The sequence below is a fragment of the Pristis pectinata genome, chromosome 18 (assembly GCF_009764475.1).
Source record: "Pristis pectinata isolate sPriPec2 chromosome 18, sPriPec2.1.pri, whole genome shotgun sequence".
Classification (NCBI taxonomy): domain Eukaryota; kingdom Metazoa; phylum Chordata; class Chondrichthyes; order Rhinopristiformes; family Pristidae; genus Pristis; species Pristis pectinata.
In genome coordinates this window covers 40,597,915-40,621,013 of record NC_067422.1, presented here as the reverse complement: position 1 = coordinate 40,621,013, position 23,099 = coordinate 40,597,915, and the positions used below count along the sequence as shown (strand labels likewise).

Sequence of the window (23,099 nt, the reverse complement as noted above, 5' to 3'; positions counted from 1 at the left end):
TCCAATCCAGGCAACATCCTGGTGAATCTCCACTGCACCCTCTCCAGTGCAACCACATCCTTCCTATAGTGTGGTGACCAGAACTGCACACCGTGCTCCAATGCGGTCTAATAAAGTGGCAACATAACATCCCAACTGGTATATTCTGTGCCTTGACCTATGAAGGTCATGCCGTACGCTTCTTCACCACCCTATGTACCTGTGTCTCCACTTCCAGGGAACTATGGAATTGCTCCCCCAGGTCTCTCAGTTCATCGACACTCCCGACTAGCTAGTGTATCTGTCTGACCCCTGTTTGTCTTCCCAAAATGGATCACCTCACCTTCTCTGAGGGCCAAGGTGAACAGGAGCAGTGATATGAGTCATAGAGTCATTAAGCTAAGCAGCACAAAAACAGGCCCTTCGGCCCAACTCGTCTGTGCTGACCAACATGCCTAACTGAGCTAGTCCTATTTGCCTGTGTTTAGCCCATATCCCTGGAAGCAGTAAAGGCAGGTACAATTACCACATTTAAAAATTACATGGATAGGAAAAGTTTACTCTGGCAGCTTGTTCCATATCCCTTCCCCTTTTCTGTGTGAAAAGCTTGTCCCTCACATACCCTTTAAATCTTTCCCTCACCTTAAGGACATTGAACTTAGAACATAGAACGTTACAGCACACTACAGGCCCTTCAGCCTATGATGTGCCAACATTTTATCCTGAGATCTATCTAACCCTTCCCTCCCACAGAGCCCCCCATTTCTCTATCATTCATGTGCCTATCTAAGAGTCTCTTAAATGTCCCTAATGTATCTGGTCCCACAACGTCTGCCAGCAGTGCGTTCCATGCACCCACCCCTCTCTGTGTAAAATACTTAACTCTGTCATCCGCCTTGTATCTTCCTCCAATCAACTTAAAATTATGTCCCCTCGTGTTAGCCATTGTCGCCCTGGGAAAAAGTCTCTGACTGTCCACTCGATCTATGCCTCTTATCATCTTATGCACCTCTATCAAGTCACCTCTCATCCTCCTTCTCTCCAAAGAGAAAAGCCCTAGCTCACTCAACCTGTCCTAATAAGACATGCTCTCCAATCCAGGCAGCATCCTGGTAGATCTCCTCTGCACTGTCTCTAAAGCTTCCACATTCTTCCTATAATGAGGTGACCAGAACTGAACACAATATTCTAAGTGTGGTCTAACCAGAGTTCTATAGAGCTGCAATGTTACCTGACAGCTCTTAAACTCAATACCTCGACTAATGAAGGCCAACATACCATACACCTTTTTAACAACCCTATCGACCTGCGCAGCAACCTTAAGGGATCTATGGACATGGACCCCAAGATCCCTCTGTTCCTCCACACTGCTAAATATTCCTGCCATTAACCTTGTATTCTGCCTTCAAATTTGAGCTTCCAAAGTGAATCACTTCACACTTCTCCGGTTTGAACTCCATCTGCCACTTCTCAGCCCAGGTCTACATCCTATCAATATCCTGTTGTAATCTACAGCAACCTTCTACACTATCCACAACACCACCAACCTTTGTGTCATCAGCAGACTTACTAACCCACCCTTCCACTTCCTCATCCAAGTCATTTATAAAAATCACAAAGAGCAGGGGTTCCAGAGCAGATCCCTACAGGACACCACTGGTCACCGACCTCCAGGCAGAATACGCTCCATCTACCACCACCTTCTGTCTTCTATGGGTGAGCCAATTCTGAATCCAAAATCTATGACCTTAAATCTATGACCTCTGGTTTTGGATTCCCATACCTTGGGAAAAGACTTTAGCCATTCAAGTGGGCTTCTACTCCACTGTGATAAGACTTATACAATGAGATGGACTATGACTTCACAATCTACCTTGTTGTGACCTTGCACCTTATTGTACTGCACTTTCTCTGTAGCTGTGACACTTTACTCTGTACTGTTACTGTTTTTACCTGTTCTACATCAATGCACTCTGTACTAACCCAATGTAACTGCACTGTGTAATGAATTGACCTGTACGATCAGTGTGCAAGACAAGTTTTTCACTGTACCTCAGTGCAAGTGACAATAGTAAAATGGTGACGGGTGTGACTGAAAGGTTCTGTTGTACACTCTGAGGAACATACTGAGATCGGCTGAGGTCATGGAGTAACTGGCCCAAACAACATGGTACAAAGGAATGGTGGAAGGGGACAAGAAGGCTTCAAGTGTATTGGAGGAGGGACTGAGAGTGGGGGGTCTGATGGGTCTGGGACAAAGGATAAGGTGGTGGGAAACAGAAGGGAATGGGCTGACTGATGTGGGGAACTGGAACAGGGTAAAGGAGTGGTCACTAGGAACTCGCAACAGGACTCGGGATGTGATAGAGACAGGGACATGGATGCACTGGACGTGGGGTGTTCACACTGGGACCTAATGTGGAGAAAGGTCTGAGGGGGCAGGGGGAGGGGCTCAGAGGGAGGAAGGTCAGAGGGTGACAGACATGGAGGGGAGAAAGTGAGGGGCGGAGGGGAGGGAGTGAGGGGCGGAGGAGGGAGTGAGGGATGCAGGAGGGAGTGAGGGGTGGAGGAGGGAGTGAGGGATGCAGGAGGGAGTGAGGGGTGGAGGAGGGACTGAGGGATGCAGGAGGGAGTGAGGGATGCAGGAGGGAGTGAGGGGCAGAGGAGGGAGTGAGGGGCAGAGGAGGGAGTGAGGGATGCAGGAGGGAGTGAGGGATGCAGGAGGGAGTGAGGGACAGAGGAGGGAGTGAGGGATGCAGGAGGGAGTGAGGGGCAGAGGAGGGAGTGAGGGATGCAGGAGGGAGTGAGGGATGCAGGAGGGAGTGAGGGCAGAGGAGGGAGTGAGGGATGCAGGAGGGAGTGAGGGGTGGAGGAGGGAGTGAGGGATGCAGGAGGGAGTGAGGGGTGGAGGAGGGAGTGAGGGATGCAGGAGGGAGTGAGGGGCAGAGGAGGGAGTGAGGGATGCAGGAGGGAGTGAGGGATGCAGGAGGGAGTGAGGGACAGAGGAGGGAGTGAGGGATGCAGGAGGGAGTGAGGGGCAGAGGAGGGAGAGAGGGATGCAGGAGGGAGTGATCTTGGTGAGTGGACAGCATTGGGCTTTGTGTGGAGCTGACCTGACCCCTCTCTCCATCACCATGTGTAGAAGTACCAGAAATGGCAGAGGACACGAGCCACGCTGGAGGTATTGGAACCACAGAGGAGGCAGCCCCTGACCAACATGCAGGGAGGAGGAACTACTGGCCACCAGGCAGTGAGCAAGGAATCCCCCAGTGTCCACATCCCCATCCCAGCAAGCTCCAAAGTCAGGGAGGCAGGCTGCTTTCTAGCCTGCTTGCCCTCAACATTCTCTTCCTCGGTGGTGTCCTGGTCTGTGGAGGGGTTTTCAGTGAGGTGCCAGTGCACCAGGAGCAGGTTCTGGTCATGCTCACCATAATGATGGTCCTCGCTGGGGTCTGGATGGGGTTCTATATGTTGTTCACAGCTCGGCAGAAGCAAGCCCTTCCCTACAAGGACTCCCATGCAGCTCCAGTGTGGCTGAGAGGTAAGAACAGTACCTGCTTCCTGCCCCCATTTTGGCATCTAGGGGACCCAGAAGTCAGCAGCAGGGTATCCAGGAGAGAGAACCTGCAGGAATGCAGATGGTGGGGGAGCAAATGTGGTGGTGACGTTTGTCAGGACACATTGTCAGGTGATCCAGCACCAGTAAAGTGACTGTGAGCTGTGTGTCCTGGAGAGCAGAAGGATGTGTCATCCTTGGTGATGGACTTTGTGGGGCTAGGAGGGGGCAGACATGTTAGTGTAGCAGTTAGTGTAATGCTTTACAGCGCCAGCAGCCCGGGTTCAAATCCGGCTGCTGTCTGTAAGGAGTTTGTACGTTCTCCCCGTGTTCTGCGTGGGTTTCCTCCGGGTGCTCCGGTTTCCTCCCACATTCCAAAGACGTACGAGTTAGGAAGTTGTGGGCATGCTCTGTTGGCGCCGGAAGCGTGGTGACACTTGCGGGCTGCCCCCAGAGCACTCTACACACAAGATGTATTTCACTGTGTGTTTCAATGTACGAGACTAGTAAAGAAATCTTAATCTTAACTTGGTGTGTGCTGGCACACAGCCTGTCAATCACCTCCTCGCCGCTGCCCAGTTTGGGTCTGACGGCTCCAGACCCCATCCCAGCCTGGGTCTAAACGCGGACCAGAGAGCGGAAGTCCAAGGGTGAGGTGAGAGTGACCGCTCTTGACGCCAAGGCAGCGTGTGGCTGAGTTGAGGCATCAGGGAGCCCTGGGAAACCTGGTCAATGGGCACCAAAGGGTAAACACTCCTGCAGGTGGAGTCAGACCTGACACGAAGGATGTGGGTGTTGGAGGGCGACCATCCCAGCCCCGGACATCACTGCAGGAGTTCCTCAGGTCAGTGTCCTGGGCCCAACCATCCTCAGCTGCTTCACCACTTACCCTCCTTCTGTCAGGAGGTCCGGAGTGAGGATGTTCACTGAGGGTTGCACCACATTTGACTCCATTCACAGCTCTTCAGCAAGTGAAGCAGCCCCTGCCTGCAGGCAGTAAGTCCTGTGAAAATCGTACCTGCTGGGTGTTTCCAGCATTTTCTGTTTCTAATTTAACATTCAGCCGTTGGCTGATATGTAGCAACTAACATTTGTGCCACAAAAGTGCTGAATAACGAGTGTGTCCCAAAGCAGGAGTCGGGTTTGCTGAGGGGACGAGCTGTTATAATCAGGCACTGAGAGGTGAGGAAGAAGTGTTGCCAGTAGCAGGTCAGGGGAATGGAGAGGGGAGAAGCTGACAGATAACTTCCAGAACTGACCAGTCCTGCTGCAAACGGAGCCGAGATTTATCACATTCGTGTTATATATAGTTTGTTTTTTATGATGAATAAAGTTTATTTTGGAATTTAACAAAAGGTTCTCCCAAAAAAAATATTGAGTTCAGAGGGCTCTGCCTCACCCAATCAGAGATGTTCCCTCTGTCCCGCCCACCCTTTCCACCCCCTCTGCAGCCTAAAATTAACTTGGTTTCTTTCTGTCACTTCGGTCTGAGTGCTGGAAACAGCAGGTCAGGCGGCGTCTGTGGGGAGAGAAACAGAGTCAACGCTTCCGGTGGGAGACCCTTCGTCAGAACTGGGACGGAGACAAAAGGAGCTGGGTGGGTGGGTGGGGATGGGGAGGTATCTGAGTGGGGGCGTCTCTCGTTCCCAGCTCTGACCTGAAACGTTAGCTCTGTTTCTCTCTCCACAGGTGCTGACTGACCTGAGTTGCAGCATTTTGTGTTTCAGATGGCAGGAGAGGATTGTTGGGCCTTCCAGTTCACGGAAGGTCCCTCAGACAGTGCTGGTGTGGGACAGAGGGTGTCAAGGGAGGGCATGTCCCACCTCCAGCTCCCCCACCACCCACACATCAGACCCGCCGTTGCCTCACTCAGTTCGTCCGAAGCTAACCTGCCCTGTGCTCTGACTGACAGCTGGACTACTGGTCCTTGGGGCCTGCACTCTCCTGCTCGACATCTTCAGACTTGTCCGTGCTGCCGGATCTGCTGGCTGTGAGCATCCAATTAAAATCCTCTTCCCCTGTGCCGAGATCATGTTTGTGTTCACACAGGTGAGTGGTGAGAAGATGCTTTGGTTCAGGAGGACTGACACGTTCCTTCCACTGTTTGGGAGCGGTCTGACCAACCACTCTGTGTTTTCTGTCCCAATCCAGTCGTACTTCCTCTGCGTCCATTCCAAAGACTGTGCTCAGGTACAACAGGGCGCCACCAGGTAAGCCCCTATGTTTCCAGACCCCCTCAACTCTACCCCTCCACACCCACTCCTGCATCCCTCCACCCCTCCACCACCCTCAACCCCTCCACAACCCTCCAACCCTCCATCACTCAACCACCACCCCTCCATCATCCCTCCACCCCTCCACGACCCCTCCACCCTTCCACCCTTCAACCAACAACCCTCCACCACTCCACCCTTGCACCATCCTCCACCCCTCAACCACCACCCCTCCACAACCCTCCATACCCACCCTCCACCCACTACCACCCTCAACCCTTCCACCCGCCTCCACCCCTCCACAACCCTCCATACCCACCCTCCACCCCTTCACCACCCTCCACACCCACCCCACTACCACTCTCCACCCCTCCACCACCCTCAACCCCTCCATCTTCCATCACCCTCCACCCCTCTCCACCCCTCCACCCTTCCTCCACCCCTCCATTACCCTCCACACCTACCCCTCCTTATCTCCACTACCCTCCACACCATCCACCCCTCCACCCTATTCCCTCCATCCCTCTACCCTACCCCATCCCTCCACACCCTCCACACCTCCATGCCTCCACCCCTCCCACCCACCCTGTTGCCCCTCTCCACTCTAATCTTGGTGCAATGGGAGTGCACAATGTTGTCGCCAGCCCCTGTTCTTCCCCTCTTGGCCTCAGTGGGACAATTCCAACTTTGCCATCCTATTCTGTCTCCACCAGTGCTTGCAAACACATCACTGCTCCGTCAGGAAGTCCTCACCCCCACCTTTCTAACATTGCCCACCTTATCTCCTTTGTTCCTGAGTCCTCGTCATCTCCATATCCAACTGTGCAAAAACTTCCTCAGCGGCATCCAGTGCCCACGTCCCAGCCCCGTCCATTCCCTCAGCCAGAACTCCCGCACTGACTACTGATCCCTCGCAGCTCCAGTTCTTTGTTCTCTCCTTGTGGATCCTCATTCCCATACTCAGGAAACTTCCAACTCAGCACCTCGCTCCCACTCTCTGACCTACTGTGCACCCCCACATCACTTGCTCCAACATTACTTGTGATATCGGCACTTCCCTGAACTCCACCTGCACCAGCCCTCCTCCTCTAACTTTGCTGCTTTGTAGAAACATTCTCTGAAACTCAAACCTTGACCGAACTTACCCTCACTGTCTGTAACATCTCTATGATCTCGACTTCGACCCGTACGATGACTTTCAGGTTCGACACAATGAGTTTTTTTCCACAAGCTTTGCCTTCTTGTTCACCACTTTGGTCAGGAGTCTTCACTTCAGACATTAGATCCTTTCTCCATCTTCAGAATTCCTGGTCCCCCTGCATTGTCCCATCCAGTCTGTCCAGATTTACTGTTGTCCGTCCCTTGCTCAAACCTTCCCTCCTCTGAACCTGCAGCACTCTGCTCACCAAGGCCCAGAACCTGCTCATTGAACCTGGTGTCAATGGTGGTGTTCTATTTTAAATGCTCAGTGCTAACCCTCCTCATACTTCCCTCCGTTGCACATCAGGCCATCGTCTCGCACACAGTCGTGGACTTCATCCCCCCACAGCCTCCAACCTCAGTTCCCTATCCCGCACAGCCCACTTCTACCTCCTGCCCAAGATTCACAAGCAGGACACACCCATGGTTTCAGCCTGCTCTTGCCCCCAACAAAATTATTGCTTCCCACCTTCACCCTGTCCTTCCTCCCCCCATTCCTGTCCACTTACTTCCATGAATACTTCTGATGCCCTCCACCAGAGGTGTAGAGTGATACAGCACAGAAACAGGCCCTTCAGCCCAACTCGTCCATGCTGACCAAGATGTTTATCCAAGCTAGTCCCACTTGCCTGGATTTTGCCCACATCTCTCTAAACCTTTGCTATGCATGAACCTGTCTTTTTAAACTTTACAATTGTGCCCGCATTTACCACCTCCTCTGGGAGCTCGTTCCATGTACCCACCACCCTCACTGTGTGAAAAAGTTGCCCTTTGGGTCCCGTTTAAATCTTTCCCCTCTCACCTTATACCAGTGTCCTCTCGATGTAGACTCCCTACCCTGGGGAAAAGAACGGTGACTGTCCACCTTATCTATGCCCCTCATGATTTTATAGATCTCCATAAAGTCACCCCTCAGCCTCCTACACTCCAGGGAAAACGGCTCCAGCCCATCCAGCCTCTCCAAATAACTAGAGCCCTCCGTTCCCAGTAACATCCTCATGAATCTTCTCTGCATCTTTTCCCACTAATGCCACCCTTCCCATAGCTCAGTGACCGGATCTGCACTCAATACTCCAAGGGTGGTCTCACCAACATCTTGCACAGTTGCAAAATGGCATCCCAACTCCTGTACTCAGTGCCCTGACTGATGAAGGCCAGCGTGCCAAATACTCTCTTCACCACCCTGTCTACCTGTGTCGCCACTTTCAGGGAGCTCGAGACCTGAACCCCTGAGTCTGTCAGTTCAACAACACTCTCCAGGGCCCTGCCGTCTACGACTCCAGCAGTTTCCACTTTCTTGGTCCTAACCAACTTGTCCTCATGGACATACATGGACATACATGGACATACATGCAGAGACATCAAACAACACCAAAGTCAGCAATTTCACATCCTCGGTAATTCCATTTCCCTTCAGTCATTTCCCAGAATGATTCTCCTCCCATTTACACCTTTCCTGGACCCATCCCCTTCATTTCTCCCAGTACAATCCTCGACTGACTTGCACCAACATCCCATTTTGTTGCCTTCCCCCCACCCCCCCCACACACACACACACACCCCACACACACACACCCCCACACACACACACCCCCACACTACACACCCCCCCCACACACACACCCACCCACACACACACACCCCCCCCACACACACACACACACACCCACACACACACACACACACACCCACACACACACACACCCCACACACACACACACCCCACACACACACACCCCCACACACACACCCCCCCACACACACACACCCCCCACACACACACACCCCCCCCCCACACACACACACACACACACACACACCCACACACACACACACCCCACACACACACACACCCCACACACACACACCCCCACACACACACCCCCCCACACACACACACCCCCCACACACACACACCCCCCCCCCCACACACACACACACACACACACACACCCACACACACACACCCCCCACACACACACACACACCCCCACACACACCCCCCCCACACACACACACACACACCCCCCCCACACACACATCCCACACACACACACATTCTCCCTTTTGTTCGCTCTGCCCTCCCTCCTCTCTCAACATCTCATCCACTTGTCTAGCAGTAACTTTATCAAATTCTGAGTGAAGGCCTCTCCACAGACCCTGCCTGACCTGCTGGGGATTTCAATCATTTTCTGTTTTATTTCTGATTTCCAGCACCTGCAATATTTTAGTTTTGAATTACCTGGTTGACACCTTCCACATCCATTGATTAATTTATTGTGCCCCTCCATATACCAACCAGATGGCTGTCTTATGTGGTTACAGTGAATGGATTCCTGGCTGGTTGCTGTGACCCATGGACTGATTCCTTGGGCATTTTGTCTTCAGGTGCGGGCTGACCATGACCTTGGTCACTAACCTGATGCTGTGGATGTCTGCTGTAGCAGAAGAGTCTCTCCATCACACCGGGGGACAAGGTGCAGACCAAAGTCAAGTGCTCACAGGTAAACATTGACAGCTCCAAGCAACCGATCTACAGTCTTTGATGACCCTTGGTCGACTTCTTGTTCATCGGGTGTTGATCTGGGAAACAAAGTGCAGCCGGTTTCAGGCACTCCCGTTGGTCTTAATTTTATTTTTATTTACAGTGTGGTAACAGGCCCTTCCAGCCCAACGAGTCCGCGCCACCCATTTTAAACCCAAATTAACCTACCCGTACGTCTTTGCAATGTGGGAGGAAACCAGAGCACCCGGAGGAAACCCACGCAGATACGGGGAGAACGTACAAACTCCTTACAGACAGCGGCGGGAATCGAAACCCAATTGCTGGCACTGTAATAGCGTCACGCTAACCGCTACACTACCGTGCCATACCGTGTCTGCGGAGGATGCACAGATAAATTGGGAGAAAGGTTCCTGTCCCAGCAAGTTCGGTGGCAGACAGACTCCTCACCAGAGTAGATGAGACCACGTACTCCTCTGCCTGGGATCAACCTGAGCCCCACTCAGGAAGCCTGGCCGGCAAACTGGCCAGAGTTGGAGGAGAAATCACTGCCCGGCAAGGGCACTGGACACGACCCCTGCCAGTGCTGTCCTGCAGGGGCCAAGCGCTGGTCATAAACTGACTGGTGACTCCACTCTGTGGATCCAGGAGGCCACTTTGGTCCTGCCCCTGCCTTTGCCACCAAGATCCAGAAGTTGGTGGATTTCTCCTGGGGCAGCAGCAAGCACGGGGTATCTGCAGTGGTTCTGGGTCTCGCGATCGAGGAGGGTGGTGAGTCACAGGAGTGCATCCGTACCCAGGTGGTGACTCTCCACCTTCAGACCCTGCAGAGATACCGTAGGTTGGGCATCCACCCACGTGGCAGGTGCTGGTGACACAGCCTTCAGAACAAAACGCAGTTCCCAGCGGTGAACATTGGCCACTCCATGGGAGTTGTCTGTCATTTACCGAGACCCTGTTAATGTTTTAATGTGCACTCTGCATGGTCAGGGTCCATTCCATACTCCCAGTTCACACAATTCAGTGCCAGTACCCAAAACATCCTGAAGCAGCCTTTACTGTTAAAATATAGAAAATTAACTCATCAAATTTATGTCAGCCCAAACTTCTATCCCATAGACAGACCCGTCCATACCAGTACTGTACCCCAGTGTTGTACACCGACAGACCCATCACCACCAGTACTGTACCCCGGTGTTATACAGCGATAGACCCGTCCCCACCAGTACTGTACCCCAGTGTTATACAGTGACAGACCCGTCCCCACCAGTACTGTACCTCGGTGTTATACAGCGACAAACCCATCCCCACCAGTACTGTACCCCGGTATTATACAGCAACAGACCTGTCCCCACCAGTACTGTACCCCAGTGTTATACAGTGACAGATCCATCCCCACTGGTACTGTACCCCGGTATTATGCAGTGACAGACCTGTCCCCACTGGTACTGTACCCCGGTGTTATACAGCAACAGACCTGACCCCACCAGTACTGTACCCCAGTGTAATACAGTAACAGACCCGTCCCCACCAGTACTGTACCCCAGTGTTATACAGTGACAGATCTGTCCCCACCGGTACTGTACCCTGGTATTATGCAGTGGCAGACCTGTCCCCACTGGTACTGTACCTCGGTGTTATATAGTGACAGATCAGTCCCCACCAGTGCTGTACCATAGAACCATAGAACAATACAGGCCCTTCGGCCCACCATGTTGTGCCAACCTTCAAACCACACCTAAGACTATCTAACCCCTTCCTCCCACATATCCCTCTATCTTAAATTCCTCCAAATGCTTATCTAACAATCTCTTGAACTTGACCAACGTATCAGCCTACACCACCACCCCAGGCAGCGCATTCCATGTACCAACCACTCTCTGGGTGAAAAACCTCCCTCTGACATCTCCCTTGAACTTCCCACCCATTACTTTAAAGCCTTGCCCTCTCGTATTGAGCATTGGTGCCCGGGGAAAGAGGCGCTGGTTGTATACTCTGTCTATTCCTTTTAATATCTTGTACACCTCTATCATGTCTCCCCTCATCCTCCTTCTCTCCAATGAGTAAAGCCCTAGCTCCTTTAGTCTCTCCTCATAATCCATACTCTCTAATCCAGGCAGCATCCTGGTAAATCTGCTCTGCACCCTTTCCAACGCTTCCACATCCTTCCTATAATGAGGCGAACAGAACTGGACACAGTACTCTAAGTGTGGTCTAACCAGAGTTTTGTAGAACTGCATCATTACCTCGCGGCTCTTAAACCCGATCCCTGGACTTATGAAAGCTAACATCCCATAAGCTTTCTTAACTACCCTATCCACCTGTGAGGCAACTTTCAGTGATCTGTGGATATGAACCCCCAGATCCCTCTGCTCCTCCACACTACCCAGAATCCTGCCATTTACCTTGTACTCCGCCTTGGAGTTTGTTTTCCAAAGTGTACCACCTCACACTTCTCCAGATTGAACTCCATCTGCCACTTGTCAGCCCAGCTCTGCATCCTATCAATATCCCTCTGCAAGCTTCGACAGTCCTCCACATTATCCACAACACCACCAACCTTTGCGTCGTCTGCAAACTTGCTAACCCACCCTTCTACCCCATCTTAAAAGTCATTAATAAATATCATGAAAAGTAGAGGTCCCAGAACTGATCCTTGTGGGACCCCACTAGTCACAGCCCTTCAATCCGAGGGCACTCCCTCCACCACAACCCTCTGCTTTCTACAGGCAAGCCAATTCTGAATCCACACCGCCAAGCCTCCCTGGATCCCATGCCCTCTGACCTTCTGTAGAAGCCTTCCAAGTGGAACCTTGTCAAACGCCTTACTAAAATCCATGTAGACCACATCTACTGCACTACCCTCATCAATCTTCCTGGTCACCTCCTCAAAGAACCCTATCAGGCTTGTGAGACATGATCTTGCCCTCAGAAAGCCATGCTGGCTGTCCCTAATCAGTCCATGATTCTCTAAATGCTCATAGATCCTATCTCTTAGAATCCTTTCCAACAGATTACCCACCACAGACGTAAGGCTCACTGGTCTGTAATTCCCTGGACTATCCCTACTACCTTCTTTTGAATAAGAGGACAACATTTGCCACCCTCCAATCCTCCGCTACCATTCCCATGGACAACGAGGACTCAAAGATCCTGGCCAATGGTTCAGTAATCTCCTCCCTCGCCTCACAGAGCAGCCTGGGGAATATTCCATCAGGCCCTGGGGGCTTATCTGTCCTAATATTTTCCAACAGCTCCAACACATCCTCTTTCTTGATATCTACATACTCTAGAACATTATCCTTACCAACACTGCCCTCAGTGTCATCAAGACCCCTCTCCTTGGTGAATACTGAAGAGAAGTATTCATTGAGAACCTTACCCACTTCCACAGCTTCCAGGCACATCCTCCCACCTTTGTCTTTAATCGGACCTACCTTTACTCTAGCCATCCTTCTGCTCTTCACGTACAAGAAAAAAGCCTTGGGATTCTCCTTAACCCTACTTGCCAAAGCCTTTTCATGTCCCCTTCTCACTCTCCTCAGCCCCTTCTGAAGTTCCTTCCTTGCTACTCTATATTCCTCACGGGCCCTGTCTGATCCTTGCTGCTTACACCTTATGTATGCTGCCTTCTTCTTCCTAACTAGTTGTTCCACCTCTCTCGTCACCCACGGTTCCTTCACCCTGCCATTCCTTCTCTGCCTCACCGGGACAAATTTATCCCTAACATTCTGCAAGAGATCCCTGAACATTGACCACATCTCCATAGTACATTTCCCTTCAAAAATGTCATCCCAATTTACACTCTCAAGTTCTCGCCTTATAGCCTCATAACTCACCTTCCCCCAATTAAGTATCTTCCTGTCCTCTCTGCTCCTATCTCTGTCCATGACAATGCTAAAGGTTAGGGAGCGGTGCTCACTGTCCCCCAAATGCTCACCCACCGAGAGATCTGTCACCTGACCCGGTTCATTCCCTCTAGTCGGCCTGTCAACATACTGTGACAGGAATCCGTGGTGGACACACTTAACAAATTCTGCTCCATCTAAACCTTTGGCACAAAGCAGGTGCCAATCAATATTTGGGAAGTTGAAGTCTCCCATGATAACAACCCTGTTATTCTTGCACCTTTCCAAAATCTGCCTCCCAATCTGCTCCTCAGTATCCCTGCTGCTACCGGGGGGCATATAGAATACTCCCAGTAGAGTAACTGCTCCTTTCCTGTTCCTAACTTCCACCCACACTGACTCTAGAGAGGAACCTTCTACATTATCCCCCCTTTCTGCAGCTGTAACACTGTCCCTGACCAGTATCACCACCCCTCCTCCTCTTCTCCCCCCCTCCCTATCCCTTTTAAAAAACTGAAAACCAGGAATATTCAATATCCATTCCTGCCCTGGTGACAGCCAAGTCTCTGCAAGAGCCACAATATCATAGTCCCATGTACTTATCCAAGCTCTCAGCCAGAACATAGAACAACATAGAAAAACTACAGCACAATTCAGGCCCTTCGGCCCACAAAGCTGTGCCGAACATGTCCCTACCCTAGAAATTACTAGGCTTACCCATAACCCTCTATTTTACTCAGCTCCATGTACCTATCTAACAGTCTCTTGTAAGACCCTATCGTATCTGCCTCCACCACTGTTGCCGGCAGCCCATTCCACGCACTCACCACTCTCTGAGTAAAAAACTTACCCCTGACATCTCCTCTATATATACTCCCCAGCACCTTAAACCTATGTCCTCTTGTGGCCACCAATTCAGCCCTGGGGAAAAGCCTATCAATACCTCTCATCATCTTATACACCTCTATCAGGTCCCCCCTTATCCTCCGTTGCTCCAAGGAGAAAAGGCCGAGTTCCCTCAACCTGCTTTCATAAGGCATGCTCCACATTCCAGGCAGCATCCTTGTAAATCTCCTCTGCACCCTCTCTATGGCTTCCACATCCTTCCTGTAGTGAGGCGACCAGAACTGAGCACAATACTCCAAGTGGGGTCTGACCAGGGACCTATATAGCTGCAACAATACCTCACGGCTCCTAAATTCAGTTCCCCGATTGATGAAGGACAATACACCATATGCCTCCTTAACCACAGTCAACCTGCGCAGCCGCTTTGAGCGTCATATGGACTCAGACCCCAAGATCCATCTGATCCTCCACACTGCCAAGAGTCCTACCATTAAGACTATATTCTGCCATCATATTTGACCTACCAAAATGAACCACTTCACACTTATCTGGGTTGAACTGCATCTGCCACTTCTCAGCCCAACTTTGCATCCTATCTATGTCCCTCTGTAACCTCTGACAGCCCTCCAAACTATCCACAACACCACCAACCTCCGTATCATCAGCAAACTTACTAACCACTTCCTCATCCAGGTCGTTTATAAAAATCACAAAGAGTAAGCGTCCCTGTACAGACCCCTGCACTGGTCACCAACCTCCACTCAGAATATGACCCTTCAACAACCCTTCTGTGGGCCAGCCAGTTCTGGATCCACACTGCAATGTCCCCTTGAATCCCATGTCTCCTCACCTTCTCCATAAGCCTTGCATGGCGTACCTTATCAAACGCTTTGCTGAAATCCATATACACTACATCTACTACTCTCCCTTCATCGATGTGCTTAGTCACACCCTTATTCCTGATACTTCTTGCATTTAAGTCAATGCACTTTAGCCCATCCACCCTTCTACTTTAATACCTTGTACTCTGCTTCTCCTTCCTCAAAGCCTACAAGCCTTCCTCTACATGTTAGATCTGACTTTTCCACATCCATTTCTTCCTCTGACCTCCCCCTCTGGTTCCCATCCCCCTCGCAAACTAGTTTAAGCCCTCCTGAACCACCCTAGCAAACAAGGCTGCAAACCTCTCTGTACAGGTCCCACCTACCCCAGAGGAGATCCCAATGATCCAAAAATCTGAAACCTTCCCTCCTGCACCAACTTTATCCTACTTAAAATTTATAACAATAACAGATAACAGGTAAACCTTACCTTTACCTGCCAGCTACTCACCCGCCTTGCCCCTTTACCGCCTAAGCCCCTTGATCCAAAGCCCAATCACTCTGCTCCCGCACATTCAGCTGCCATCTCCAAACGCTGCCCGCTGGATATGGCGGTCTTCTTTTTAAACTGTTCGCACACTACTGACTGACGTCACGCGCCTGCACAGTTACTCCCCGCTATCCCAAAACTGTTAGGAAAAAAAAACTTATCTGTTCAGAACTCCTCGGCTGATTCCGCTCACCCGCCTCTCACTCCTGATCCCTGGTGTTATACAGCGACAGACCCGTCCCCACCGGTACTGTACCCCAGTGTTATTGCCATTGATCACAGCTAAGCTCATCTGCTGACTGGGTCTTCATTCATTGTAAGTGTAGCCCGGAGCTGTGAGCCGTGACAACCGCGGGTTGCTGTCTCTCTGCATGGTATTGGTATTGGTTTATTGTTGTCACTTGTACTGAGGGACAGTGAAAAATGTGTCTTTCATACCATCCATACAGATCAATTCATTAGACAGTGCTGTTACATTGAAGTAGTACAGAGTGCATTGAGGTAGTACAGGGTACAAGCAATAACAGTACAAAGTGTCACAGCTGCAGAGAAGTGCAGTGCGGGCAGACGTTAAGGTCATAACAAGGGAGATTGTGAGGTCAGAGTGCATCTCCAGCACTGACCCTGTCTCTTTCCCTCCACAGCTGCCGCAGCCGGTGACTGTCTGTGCTCCACCCAGCTCTGCCGCATCGTCCAGACCGGCTCCTCCTACTTGTACCCCTTCAGCATCGAGTACAGTCTGTTTGCCTGCATGCTGTGTGGTGAGATGTGGAGGAACGTGGGCCAGGTCACAGACCGTCAGCAGCACGCCAACGTGAAGCTGCGTCTGGGTGGGACGGCCCCAGGGCTGGTGCTCGGAGCGGCCCTGCTGCTGGCAGGTCTGGCCGTCTTTGTCATCTACGAGGTGGAAGTGTCGGACAGAGCAACGAGGACCCGTGGCCTGCTCACCTATTACACCTTTAACTGTGCCACCCTCTCTCTGATGTGCATCAGCTGCCTAGTTGGCTGTCTCGCCCACAGGCTGGGTGGAAGCAGTGGGAACCATTCCACAGGTCCTGCCAGAAGTCTGGACGAGGGGCTGTTGGTGGCTGCGGCCCTGGGGCAGTATCTCATTTCCTACTTCAGTGCTGTGGCTCTAGTGTGGAGCCAGTGCAGTGAGCCGGTGAATGTCCTCAACCTCCTCTCCTCCCTGCTCACCATCGTTCAGCTTACGCTGCAGAACATCTTCATCCTCGGAAGCCTGCGGAGGCTGCCGGTCCTGGAGGGGAGTCGGCCGGGCGTTGGGAATCCCCTTTCCGATCCTCCGACACCTGCCAGTCCGGTGTACACCGTTTCAGGTGCCAGCAGATCTTTTCCAGAGGCTGTGACGGAACGTTCCTTCCAGAGGAGTTCTCCCCACTCTCACAGGGACTCGGCTGGCAGTGTCAGTGTACCGGAGAGTGTGGCCAGCAGCCGGGAGAGCAGACAGTGTCCCCAGCCTGCCTCACCCCACACCCTCGAGCGCCAGCCCAGGATTCTGAGGGTGATCTCCTCCTTCTTACTCCTGTGCAATGTCCTTGTAAGTCTGTGAGGCTGACCCTCTCGGGCAGGCCCACTGTGTGTGACTTGTGTGTAGAACAGGGTGTGGGAGCAAATGGGGCAAAGTGGAAGTATTGGTATTGGTTTATTATTGTCAGTTGTACTGAGGTGCAGTGAAAAACTTGTCTTGCACACCGATCGTACAAGTCAATTCATTACACAGTGCAGTTACATTGAGTTAGTACAGAGTGCATTGATGGAGTACAGGTAAAAACAATAACAGTACAGAGTAAAGTGTCACAGCTACAGAGAAAGTGCAGTGCAATAAGGTGCAAGGTCACAACAAGGTAGATCGTGAGGTCAGAGTCCATCTCATTCTATACAGTCTTACCACAGTGGGGTAGAAGCTGTCCTTAAGTCTGGTGGTACGTGCCCTCAGGCTCCTGTATCTTCTACCTGATGGGAGAGGGGAGAAGAGAGAATGACCCGGGTGGGTGGGGTCTTTGATTATGTTGGCGGCTACGCCAAGACAATGAGAGGTAAAGACAGAGTCCAAGGAGGGGAGGTTGGTTTCCATGACACGCTAGGCTGTGTCCACAACTCTCTGCAGTTTCTTGCGGTCCGGGGCAGAGCAGTTGCCGTCCCAAGCCGTGATACATCCAGATAGGATGCTTTCTATAGTGCAGGAACCATCCCAGCCTGATTCCACAAGCAGTTCGGGACCTGCTCCTGCCATCAGCTTATAGGGATCTGGTTCAGGATGAGACCACTCAGCCCTTCAATCCTGTCCCTCTCATTCAGTCCTGGTGAGATCGTGCGGAACACAGCACCGTGACGCAGCCAGTGGAGCCGCTACCTCACAGCTCCAGGCACCTGGTTCAACCCCAAGCTCTGACGCTGTATGTGTGGAGTTTGCACGTTCTCCCTGTGACTGCATGGGTTTCCCCCCAGGGGCTCCGATTTCCTCCCACATCCCAAAGACGTGCGGGTTGGTGGTTTAACTGGCTGCTGTCAATTGCCCCTGGTCTGTCAGTGAGGGGTAAAATCTGGGGGAGTTAATGGGAACGAGGGGAGAGTTTAAAAAGTGGGACTAATGTGGGATGGGTATAAATGGGTGGTTAACGCTGGGCACAGACTCGATGGGCTGAAGGGCCTGTTTCCGTGTTGTTTCTCTCTGTGACTCTGATTCCCACCTCCTGCCTCAAACCCGACACCCCACATCCACATCACAAAGTGCAGGAGAAGCACAACAATGTTTCATATGGTCACAGAATCAGATTGGACAGCCCAGAAACAGGCCCTTTGGCCCATCATAGCCATGCCAACCTTGTTTCCTATCTACACTGATCCCATTTGCCTGCATTGGGACCGTATCCCTCTATGCCCTGCCTACTTACCTGTCTGTCTAAATGTCTCTTAAACATACTGACTGTATCTGACCCCACCAACTCCTCTGGCCATTCCACACATCAACCACTCGCTGTGTAAAAAAACTTGCCCCTCAGTCCCCTTTAAAACCCCTTCTCCTCCACCATAAACCTCTGCCCCCTTGTTTTAAAAGACCCTGACTATCTACCCTGTCTACGCCTCTCATAATCTTATACACCTCTATCAGGTCACCCCTCAGCCTTCTTCACTCCAGGGAAAACAAGCCCGGCCTCTCCAATCTCTCCCCATAACCAAAGTCCTGAAACTCAACAACCTGATAACCCTCTGCACTCTCTCCAGCACAACCACATCCTTCCTGCAGTGTGGTGACCAGAACTGCACACAGTGCTCCAGGTGCAGCCTGAGCAGTGGTTTGTAAAGTTGCAGCTTAACATGCCAACTCCGTGCCCTGACCTATGAAGGCCAGCGTGCCACAGGCCTTCTTCACTACCCTGTCCGCCGGTGTTGCCACCTTCAGAGAACTATGGACCTCAAATCTAAGGTCTCTCTGTTCATCAACATTCCTTAGCACCCTACATGTCTTACCCCTATTTGACATCCCAAACTGCATCACCTCACGCCTGTCAGGATTGAACTCCCTCTGCCCTACCTTCCGCCTGATCTATATCCTGCTGTAGCCTTCGACAACCTTCCTCGCCACCCACAACACCACCAACCTGCAAATTACAAATCATACCTCCTAAATTATTCATGTATGTCACAAACAAAAGAGCTCCCAGCACCGACCCCTGCCGTACACCACTGGTCACAGACTCCAATCAGACAAACACCCCTCCACCACCTCCCTCTGCCTCCCATCACCAAGCTAAGTTTGGATCCAATCAGCCAGCTGGCCTTGGATCCCATCTTCTGGACCAGCCTACCAAGTGGGACCTTGTTGAATGCCTTACCAAACTCCATATTGACAATATCTACAGCCCTGCCTTCATCAATCTTCTTGGGTATCTCCTCAAGTTAGTGAGACAGGAGCTCTCCATACAAGGTCGTACTGACTCCCCCTAATCAATCCCTGTGATTCCAAGTGAATATAAATCCTGTCCCTTAGAATTTTCTCCTACTTTTACCACCGAACTAAGGCTCACCAGCTGGAGTTCCCTGGCTTATCCCTGCTGCCTTTGTTAAGGGAACAACATTACGTATTCTCCAGTCTTCTGGTACCTCACCAGAGGCTAACGATGATGCACAAATCTCCATCAGTTCCTCAGCAACCTCCTCCCTTATTTCCTACAGCATTCTGGGACAGATCTCATCCGGCCTGCGGATTTATCCTGTTTGCAGGCTATCCAACATCTCCACCTTCTTACAATGACCTGCTCCAGAATATCAACATTTCCCTCCCTGAACTCACTACCCTCCACGTCCTTCTCCTGGTGAGTACAGCGGAGAAGTATTCCTTTGGGACCTCCCACACCCCCTGGGTCCACACACAGATTACCCCTTTGGTTCCTAAGGGGACCCATTCTTTTCTCAGCTACCTTCTCGCTCCTTATGTTCTTATAAAATGACTTAGATTTCTCCTTAATCTTACCCGCCAAGGACAATTCATGGCCTCTTCAAACTTCTTAAATTCTCCTTCACACCCTCTATATTCCTCAAGGGACTCACTCGATTCCAGTTGCCTATAACCTGTCATACCCTTTCCTTTTTTTAACCTTCAAGGTTCCCTGACCTTTCCACCTTTACCTTTCACCCTTACTGGAACACACTGACCCTGCACTCTGGCTAGCTCTCATTTAAAAGTCTCCCACTTATCAGATGTTGTGTTACCCATAAGCATCTGCTCCCAATCTACTTTCACAGGTCTTCCCTTGTGCTGACGAAATCAGCCTTCCCCCATTTTAGGACCTTAACCTGAGGACCGAGCTCATCCCTTTCCCGAACTGCCTTGAAATTACAGAACTGTGGTCACTGTTCACAAGGAGCTCCCCTCCAACACTTCCACCACCGCCTGGTTTCACTTCCTACGATAAGATTGAGGACTTCCCCGTCTGGTAGGTCTCTCTACAGTACATGCCGACTCAAAAAATGATCTTGGATGCACTTTTCAAATTCCACCCCATCTAAGCCCCTGCACGAAGGCAATCCAGTCAACACTGGGCAAGTGAATATCCCCCACCACTATAACCCCAGTGCTCTGTGATTGCTTTACATATCTGCTCCTCTAATTCCCACTGACTACTGGGGGACCTACACCCCTCTCTCATTCCTAAGTTCTGCCCACGTGGCCTCATCGGACGGTCCCACAGTCCCTCCAGGACATCCTCTCTACATACTGCCATTATGTTCTCCCTGATCAACATTCCCCCCACCCCCCCAACCCCCCCTCCTCTTTTGCATTTTCCTCGGTCACGCCTGAAGCTTCCACATCCCAGAACGTTAAGCTGCCAGTCCTGCCCCTCCCTCAGCCACACTTGCGCCATTGCAGTAACAACATAATTCCAAGTGCTGATCCATGCTCCAAGATCACCTGACTCATCCGTGAGGCTCCTTGCAGTAAAGTCCCCGCAGTTGATCCTGCCAGCCCACCGCTGCTCCCTAACCTGCCTCTGTCTCCCGGCCCACAGGACTTGATTATCCTCTACACTGAGGTCGACCTCCCTACCTGCCACATTAGGTGCAACCCTCCCAGGCAGTGAGCAAACCTCCCTGCAAGGATATCGACCTCCTCCCAGTTCAGGGGTAAACTTTCCCTCTTGTACAGGTCACCCCTGCCCCAGAAGTGATCCCAGTGACCCAAGTACCTGAAGCCCTCCTTCCTGCACAAACTCTTCAGCCACACATTCATCTGTCCCACCCAATTCCTACCCTCACTGCACCTGACACAGGGAATATTCCCGAGATCCTGATCCTAAAGGTCCTGCTGCTAACTTTGTGCCTAACTCCCTAAGCTCCCCCTGCAGGGACCTCATCCCTCTGTTGTTAGGCCCAACTAGCACTGGAACCTCGGGCTGTTCTCCCCCCTCAGTACGTCCTGCACCCGTCCCTGACCCTGGCACCAGGGAGACAACACACCATTATGGAATCTCACTCTGGGCCTGTGTGTTCCCCTCACTAACGAATCTGTCACCGTGAGCACTCGCCGAGACCCTTCCCTCCCTGGCTGGGGAACGGAAACGACTGTCATGCCACAGACGTGGGCGCAGCTGCCACTCGTGTCTGAGAGGCCGTCTCTCCAAGGGCGTCCAGCACGGTTTACCTGTGTGAGGGGGAGTGACCAAGGAGTCTCCTGCACCACCTGCCTGCACTGGTTCCCTTCCTGATGGTCACCCACCCCCTCGCTGTCTGTACCCACAGGGTGACCAACTCTCTCAATGTACTGCCTACCACCTTTTCAGCTCCACAGCTGGTCCAACCACAGCACCAGCTGCTCTGTGTGGCCTGACAGGAGCTGCAGCTGGATACACCCCACAGCTGTGGTCACCGAGTGGGCCATCCCACTGCCCCAGCCTCCATACCCTTTCTCCCCAGGCCCTCGTTCCAAGGAAGAGAAAAATACCTCACCTGGTCCCCACTGACCCTCCTCGCCGAAGCCGCACTTTAACCTCAGCCGCCCCTCTCGAGATGGCCACTCCTGCTCTACCTGGCGCACCTTCCGTACCTCACCCTCGGCTAATCCGCAGCTACCACCAGCTTCACAGACCTGAATGCTGTGGAGTACTGAAAAGGTTCAGTCAACGGTGGGATGACCGATGTGCTCTGTGCCACAAGCTCTGTCCCTCACCAACCACTCCATCCAAACCATGTCCATCCCCTCCCCACCCACCACCTCCAAGTAGCGCCCAAACTCTCCGATTCCCTCCCCTAACCTCTCCAGTTGCTTCTTCTGTTCAGACCTCCCTCCAAACCTTCCACTTTGACCAAGTTTTTGGCCAACTGTTCCAAAGTCTCTTTCTTTAGCTCAGTCCATTGGAGTCCATCCTGGGAACCATCTTGAGACATCTCAGGCAGCAACATTAAACCACACCCTGTTTCCCTGTCACCTCCCCACCCCCGAAACCACAACTTGTGCTGGGACCTTACATTAGATTAGTGGTGGTTTGGAACAGAGACATTTGTTTGGGAGTTGTCCTTCGTGGTTTGGTTACCCGAGGAGATGACAGAGGTCGTGAGCTCTTGCTTTTCCTTCCCCAGCTTTGGGCCATGTCTGCTTTTGGTGCTCGACCACAGTTTGCCAATGGCATTGAGGAGAAGTTCTACGGCTTCCAGATGTGGGCTGCCATCGTCAACTCCGGCCTCCCGGTGGGAATATTTTACAGGATGCACTCAGCCGCCAGCCTCTTGGAGATTTCCCTCACATCCTGAAGTTCAACTCAGAGTCTCTCCTCAAGTGACCTTCAACCCTCAGTCAAACCTTGTGCTGTTCAATTGGCATCTAACCAGGGTCAATGGGATCTTTCTTAGCAAAATCCCCTCAAACAATTCTCAATCACTCCTCACGCCCTCCCAACCACCCCTCACCCCCTCCCAACCACCCCTCAACCCACCCATTAACCCTTCCCAACCACAGATTTATGTAGCACCATCACAGTGGTTTGGAGCAGTTGAAGTGATTTGGAGGCTGCACTGCTGGTGAGGGGGAAGCTGCAGCACCAATCCACAGACTGAAGTGATGGGAG

General features: G+C 51.8%; 1 protein-coding gene across 1 annotated transcript; it reads left to right on the top strand.

Moving 5' to 3' along the window:
- Positions 1 to 3,132: 3,132 nt before the first annotated feature.
- LOC127580149 (proton channel OTOP2-like) lies at positions 3,133 to 22,792 on the top strand. The gene is made up of 6 exons (XM_052033361.1): positions 3,133 to 3,520; positions 5,448 to 5,584; positions 5,687 to 5,745; positions 9,337 to 9,452; positions 16,161 to 17,074; positions 22,615 to 22,792. The coding sequence occupies exons 1-6, from the start codon at positions 3,133 to 3,135 to the stop codon at positions 22,783 to 22,785; spliced, it is 1,785 nt and encodes a 594-aa protein (XP_051889321.1). The 3' UTR covers positions 22,786 to 22,792.
- The last annotated feature ends 307 nt before the right edge of the window (positions 22,793 to 23,099 follow it).